This window comes from Pinus tabuliformis, chromosome 2_1 (assembly GCF_031772625.1).
Source record: "Pinus tabuliformis cultivar Carrire ecotype Pingquan chromosome 2_1, CPIR1, whole genome shotgun sequence".
In the NCBI taxonomy this organism is placed as follows: Eukaryota; Viridiplantae; Streptophyta; class Pinopsida; order Pinales; family Pinaceae; genus Pinus; species Pinus tabuliformis.
Window position 1 is genome coordinate 829,683,588 of NC_142299.1, and position 7,939 is coordinate 829,691,526.

General features: G+C 33.6%; 1 protein-coding gene across 1 annotated transcript; it reads left to right on the forward strand.

The window, feature by feature from the left end:
• Positions 1-4,638: 4,638 nt before the first annotated feature.
• On the forward strand, positions 4,639-7,458 carry LOC149203219 (uncharacterized). The gene is made up of 6 exons (XM_089400152.1): positions 4,639-5,464; positions 6,282-6,500; positions 6,583-6,648; positions 6,822-6,890; positions 7,008-7,085; positions 7,201-7,458. Exons 1-6 carry the CDS (start codon positions 4,832-4,834, stop codon positions 7,261-7,263), a joined length of 1,128 nt encoding a protein of 375 aa, XP_089256278.1. The 5' UTR covers positions 4,639-4,831; the 3' UTR covers positions 7,264-7,458.
• Positions 7,459-7,939: the final 481 nt, after the last annotated feature.

Sequence of the window (7,939 nt, forward strand, 5' to 3'; positions counted from 1 at the left end):
CACTTACTCACTCATTGAAATCCCCAACCTTCAACAAATCTTATGGACCTAATTTAATATATTTTTGGACTATGACCCATATATACTCAATCAACAAAAACAATGAACCTTGTTTCACTTGGTTTTCACACTCTACTCACAAAATACAATAAGCTCATCCACTAAATACAATAACTTGCAAAACAAACTCTCAACAATCAATCAATTTTATTGCAATACAATCATCATCATATATATGAATATCCATTCATAAAAAACTTCCTGCATGGATGCACTAAATACAACTCCATCAACAACACATATATTATGAACACAATGACTCAAGCCTCAACATTAATATGTATGATACAAATAAGTTGTCTCTCTCACACAAAACCATATTAGCAAATCAAACCTTCACTATAAAATACAACATTATATGGATCTAAAAGACCATGCAACAATCCACCTGCATACACATTGTCAAAAACATCTCCATCAATAGCATAACAAATCTAAATGCACAAACACAACCATATAAAAATTCAGGAATAAAAATATTATTTTCCCTTCTATAAACTCCTGCATACACCATGTTAGCAATACAATTGTCTTCTGTAATATATGCTAACATTAAATCTCCATGACATAAGTAATTTCCTCCATAAATGTCTTCATAAACCTTCATCAAACAATTGTTGTAGCATGCACACAAAATTTTGTAGTAAGCTAGTTACCTTCAGTAATTAGCCACAATTATTTCTCTCCTCTCATCATTGGCTCCCAATACACTGTAGTAACTCTCTCACACAAAAGAAACAACATGTCCATCATAAAACTTCCTCCAATAAATAAATTATATGAAGTGATTAAACAATAATATCACTTAGATATTGAGAGAAAAATACCCCTATTCGTACTCTAACATTTTTACTCCTTGACTTGATCTTGCCAATAACTTCACTTAATGAGAAAGATTCTTCACTTTAACCACCTTCTAGAAGTTAGTTAACATTTTTCTGGCCTTTTAATTAAATGTTTGAAGCATGCGCATATTTAGGAAAATACCACTCTTAGGAGGCATACATATGTTTCCCTCATAATCTAATATATATGTTAATTTCCTTCGCAAAAATAGCATATGCCCTTAAAAAATCAAGCTTTTCCCTCATATTTGGCCACCACTTGGAGCAGAGCTTCAAGAGAAATCTTCAGAAGTTATGAAATCCTTCCATACACATTTGACTCCATGACAACATCAACAAAACTTAGAACAAGTAATCAAACTCATGACTACATGATATACATTAGGTGACCTCCATCTTGTAGCTCAGATTTTCCAGAACATGTCCAACATCTCCAACTCCCGTATATTCTTCTCCAACTCCTTTGCATCATCAAGAACACAATCATAAGGAGATTATCATGCCAAATACATCTGCATCTTGTCAAGAACATGGAGGCCTATTTGGCCAACAACTTCACCATGAACCAACACCTTGCATCAAGCTAACCTCTACATCAAATCAGTGTCTAGTAGATCTGCATACAAACCACAAACTATGAGAGCTACCATTATCATGTTGACATCATTGATATGACAAACAACACAAAATCCCTATTGACATATATGCCAGCACTACAATGCTAACATATTCTTAGGTTGTGAAGGAAAATAGCATGGATTTATACCCATGGTAACCTAAGGGACAAATCCATAAAAGAAGAAGAGAATGACACAAGATGGGGATATGCCCTGGCGAGAAATCAATACATAAGTAATAGAGGGTGTTAGGGACAAAAACATTGGGTTATGAGGCAAACAAATAATAGATCTAAAGCCATTGTGTGAGATGTGACAGGTGGAGAACCAATGTGTGTGATTTGCGTGAATGTAGTAATGTGGGATTATTCATATAAGAGAAGAATTTGGTAATAACAGTGAGACACTATGCCGAAGAATTACAAAGACAAGAGCATATCTAAGTTTTTGGTTTGAGCATGTTTGTATTACAGTTGAACATCTAGCTAAGTGAGAGTTGAAGAAATGAGAGTAGTGTAAGTTTGAATTTTAAAACGAAAAGAATGTGCCTATGAGTCTACGTTTAAAAATGGATGAAAGAGGGACCTGCTAGGTAAATCAGGTTGGTGCTTGCACATAACGGGGTTGGTTCCTCCTTCAGGTTGGTGCCTACGAAAATTTGGGGAGTTGGTACTTCCTTCCAGTTGTGGCCTGTAAAGATTAGGGAGTTGGTGCTTCCTTCAAGTGGATTCTTGTAAATTTAGGGGATGGGTGTCTCCTTCTGGTTGGAGCCAGAAAAGATAATGTAATAGTAGGTTGTACCCTACAATAACATTGGTACATGAATTTTTTGGTTTTCTCCCTTTATGGGTTTCCACTTACATCTGATGTTTCTATGTGTCGTTTACATAACTGATTGTTGAATGGTTTGAAATATTGTATATTGTTAATAATTGTTAAAATCATTCATTATAGTAAGTCACCCCCCCTCTAGCATTATAACCATATTTCTAACACTCTTACAACTAGTTGTTATGACATGGAGTTGTATACTTATCATTAAATAAGGTGCTATGTACTTATGTAGGCACTGAGCTACCCAACATCAAAAGCTCCTAACATTAAGCCACTTGAGCATGGTTTCCATCTTTAGGGGATCTATCATGAGTCCTTGTCAATCAATTATGTATCACAATCACACCAATGACTACATAGAAAACTCACAAATCATGACGTTAGCCAACAAGTAACACTTTTTAAAGTATCCCCATGAGATGTGATATATGTGCTCTTCAAAGTTAGATATATAATATAAAATGTCATCCAAATACTCCATTACAAATGAATCTAAATGGGGCACCAATACATTAATCATCGACCACATAAATGTAGCTTGTGAACTATATAAACAAAAAGGAATGGCTAACCATTCATACATAGCTTGTCGTATCTACATCACGCTCTTCCAAGTTCTCCTTACTTAACACATGCCTAAGGATATCCAATTTGAGGTCCAACTTGGTGAATTACTTGGCACTTGCCTTATCTTCATCACACTCTTCCAAGCTCTCCTTACTTAACACATACCTTAAGTTATCTAATTTGAGGTCCTCATCACACTCTTCGAAGTTCTCCTTACTTAACACATACCTAAGGTATCCAGTTTGAGGTTCAACTTGGTGAATTACTTGGCATGATACACTTAGCTAACAAATTATTGATTCTAGAAAAATGGTATTGATTCTTAAGTGTGATCTTCATGATATACATTCACCAAGTCCGGCCTTTTTTAAGTATTATGATAATAAATAAGTCACAGAGTAAGATGCTTCCTCAAATTACTCATGTATCCCTCTTTATGATTTTCATCCATAAAACATAACTCTCTAAAAGTTTTAATAATTAATTAAAATATAAAAAATAACTTAAACTCCATTAGAAATCATAAATATATAAAACATGTGTATTACTCATGTATCTTTCTTTCTCTTCATCCATATAAAATAACTCTCTAGGAGTCTCAATAATTAATTTGAAAAAAAAAACTTAAACTCCATTATAAATCATAAATGTATAAAACAAATGCATTAAACACACGGCACAATATACATTTCATCAAAATTTATAATTCCTATTAAAATTAATAAATAATCAAAAGTGGACAATTCAATTGAAGAAGTACATGAACGTAGAAATCTCACATGGCTTTGTTTACTTTGAAATGAATATATTTATTTAAATATAGGACAAATATAATATTTATTTTGAAACTTCGCGTAAAATGAGATGTCACGACTTAGAAATTGTAATCATTCACTGTCGTAAATTCAATTCAACAGCTTTGAACGATTACGGTACCCCACCATCCTCCCCATCATTTCCCATCTCTTTGCTTACTCTAAATTTAAAATTATAGAAAAATGATATATATTTAAATAAAAATATTATATAATAACAATTTCTGCTAAATAAAGTATGTTAAATATCCATCAAATTTAACCTAAGAATGTAGTTGAGGAGATCGATGGTGATAATGCGAATCCCGAGTAAAATACGCTTTGAATAACAGCTAGGTTTCTGATGACTTCGAATTGAGTGGAGTAAAGTTTACGAGATCGATCACAACAGAATAAAAGAAGCTTTTAATAACGGTGAAATTTTGACAGAAGCATCCATGGGGAAAACGTGGGAACCCCAGTTAGGTATTCTTACTTTTCCTTAGTAAACTCTACATTGTACTTCGACAGATTTACAGTTCCAATATTTCCTTTAACTGAGATCTGTGCGATCAGCATATTATGCTAATAATTGCCTCAGCAATGCCCAGAAACCTTAGTTTTTTCATAAAGTAAATATATTCTAGGGCTCGAATCCGTGTCATGATTTGTATTCTAGGGCTCGAATCCATGTCATGATTTGTACGTGGGTAGAGTGAGAAGACCAGACGTATTAATTTCAGTTGTTTCCCAGCGACTTCCTTTAGTACTAGTTATGTTTGGTGTCTGGGAACAATGGGCCACAGTACAAATGGTTCTGTAAGTTACAGTAAGTTGCAGGTTTTGATAAATACGGAAGTACAATGATAGGAACAAGTCGTTTTAGAGCACTACAATAATACAGCCAGTGTTGCCGGTGGTGGATTCAGCTTTAATATAGAATTTGCCAGAAGGAGCGACCTTTCATTCATGGCCAGGTCGCTGATCTCTGCACTCTGAAGCAGAGTACTGTGATTTCAGATTTCTTCAGCATTATTAGCAGTTGATGAAATTGTTATCAGACTTATCACTGTTCACTTTCTTCAATTAGTTTGTTTTGAGAAATTAAAGATCAATGGCAAACTTTTCTGGTCATTATGAGGCTTCTATTACTGACTCCGTTGGGATTAGAGGCCAGATCTCTGATTTTCAGGATCAAAAATCTCATCAGTACGATATTAGTAAGTATCTTGCTGATCGGCAATATATCGAGTTTTCTCTCGAGGATGGGCTGATCGGCTATGATTATTGCCCAAGTATAACAACCCAGGCTACTAACCTGAACCCTCCTCTTCTTAATACTACTCATGCTGCTTACAATGGGCTACTGCATTGGCATGAGTCAAGCGTCCAGTCCATAGGGTTGCAGCAGATCATCGATCCCGTTATAATCAACGAGGAGCACATAGCTCCAGCATTCTATGGTTCATCTGTTGCCGAAAGGGCGGTGTATACTGAGACTAAAAGCATTGTGAGCGAAGAAAGAGAGGATTATGAGGCCAGTCATCTGCATAAACTTACGCTAGGTAATGTGGAGAATGACGACGTACTGACAGATAAATATATGTGTGCTGGTAAACCCTTAACGTATAGAGGCCAAGGGCATACAGCCCCTGCAAAGATGAAGAAAAGAAAAACCGATCAATATGCCTATGGAAGTGTTATGGAGACATATGTTCAGGTTTCAGCTCAGAAGGGACCCCTCAAGGTGAGTGACTCTAAGTCTGATTAAGATTTATTTTTCCATTTTATGTGAGTTGAATATATTTTATTTATTTTATTTTATCATATAGTTTTTTGTGAGTGGAATATATTTTATTTTATTTTATAGTTTTATGTGAGTTGAATATATTTTATTTTATTTTATGATATAGTTATATAAGGTAGCTAAATTGATAAGTTTTTTGTGAAAATGATATCTTATATATTAAGATATTTGAGGATGTAAAACCAACTTGTTGCAAATTTCTTTAACCACAAACATATATATCAATTTAATTAAAATTAGGTTCATCTTAATTTATGATGTGTGGACCATTATTTTATTTTAAATTTATAAAGTACTTGAAAGTACCAAAACCAAATTAGATGTCATTTCCCGTTTAAAATGAGGTAGGGATGCTCAATATTTTTAATAATTAATGTGATTTAATTTTCATATTATACTCTTTTATAAAGAGTTATTATTGGATATATTAAATTTTTTATTATTATTATAATGTATTTAATTTTATATAACATGCCAGGTCAATGTCTTGAGTAATCATATTAATATTTGGGGTGACTTAGTTTTTTAAGTTGGTAAAATTTTTGGTTTGTGGGTTGGTTTGGGGAATATGATTGGTCCATTTTACAATTTTGAAAGGGAAACCGAGAGGATTCCTTTACAATATTAACATGCTGCTCGACAGCATTGAACTGGGAAGAATAACAACTCAAAACCAGCTAAATCACAAATATATCCCTTTTTCAGTTTATGATAAATGATAAATATTATTCTAATGTGATTTGATATGTGGTTTCAGAAATCGAAAGGGCATAAACACAAATCTTCGCAAAGATCAGGCATTTCCAAAGATCATGAACAGAATCCAAACCCTAAGTCAGATGTTATTAGAGGTGACCCTCCTGAATTACTTACCAATAATGTCATGGACAAACCAAAGGATGAGCCTCAAAAGGATTACATCCACCTTAGAACAAGAAGAGGTCAGGCTACAGACAGTCATAGCCTCGCAGAAAGGGTAAATACATGGATATACTGGTAATAACTTAGTCCAATACCAATGTAATAGATTTCCTCCATTAAATCTTTATCAAATGCAGGTCAGAAGGGAGAAGATAAGTGAGCGAATGAGAGTTTTACAGGACCTTGTTCCAGGCTGCAACAAGGTAGAGAAAATTTCTTGCCAGGTTTCGTTTAATTGAATGTTCAAATCACATTAGTGTTTACAATTCTTTCTTTGGTTCGTTGATTTGAAGGTTTCAATCTTTATGAAATACTAATTAATGTGGTGAATGGGGTTGCTGACTTCGATACTCATTTGGTGTGTGTGAATTACCAGGTTACAGGCAAAGCACTTGTGCTGGAGACAATCATCAACTATGTGCAGTCCTTGCAGAATCAAGTGGAGGTAAGAAATAACAGGTTACAATGGCCATCAATAAATTATTAAACATTCTCTAGGTCTGTGATTAGAATTTACTTATTTCCACCCTGATATCAATATATGGAAACTTGTATTCCCCAGATTCTTTCAGGGAAGCTCACTTCTGTTCTTTCTCGCTGTCATTTTGACCTTCCTGTCAATGGTCACCCAGCTAAAGAGGTGAGCTGTAATTATCAACGCCCGATTGCCTTGTTTTTCTAAGGTAAATATTTGGAATATGTATTACCGATCCATCCAATTTTGAAATTCCTAACACTGGTCAAATGTAAAGCAGGTTGAGGACATTCATGGCAGCTTGATGTACTACAAACAGGATATATTGAAAGGATGCCAGTGACTGAAAATTATAGTTGAAATTTCTCTAATGATTTCAACCTTGAGGTGAACTATAATACTTCTTTGCAAGGCGTTCTGTTTAATATGTTCAAGATTTTAATCTAAGTATGTTCCAGCTTTGACTTACTGTTTTGACACAACATTATATTATATGCTATTTTTGGAAATTTAATTCATGGACATTTCATTGACTTCATTCCTTGAAGCGTTGTTACGATTCGTTTTAAGAATGCGATTCAGTATATGTTAATTAGAATTAGATTTATCTGAACCTAGGATCAAATTTTTTAAATATATAACAAATAATATAGATAGTAACAAATTATTTATTTCTACTATGCAATTCAATAAAACGAATATGTTTACATTCTATGATGATAAACGTTGTAACAATCCAACGTTTCTGTTGACTGTTCTTATTGAAAATTGATCTGAATAACAAAAAATTCTAATTGGAATGTCTATAATGATTTTCACTATGAGGTGATCTTTAATATCTCTTTCCAAGTCCTTACACAGATTCTTTTGTGTTCGATAAATATGCTGGATATTTTATTGAAGTTCTGATACCTGAGGTTATATCTATTGAAATTTCATTATTTCCATTGTCATGTGAGGTTTACATATATCATATTATACAATATGTGAAAACAATTTGTTTAGAATTTTGCTCTTTT

Coding starts and splice junctions, on each gene's coding strand:
- LOC149203219 (XM_089400152.1), top strand. CDS start 4,832: ATGGCAAACTTTTCTGGTCATTATGAGGCTTCTATTACTGACTCCGTT. Junction 5,465..6,281: donor CTCAGAAGGGACCCCTCAAG/GTGAGTGACTCT, acceptor ATGTGGTTTCAG/AAATCGAAAGGGCATAAACA. Junction 7,086..7,200: donor ATGGTCACCCAGCTAAAGAG/GTGAGCTGTAAT, acceptor AATGTAAAGCAG/GTTGAGGACATTCATGGCAG.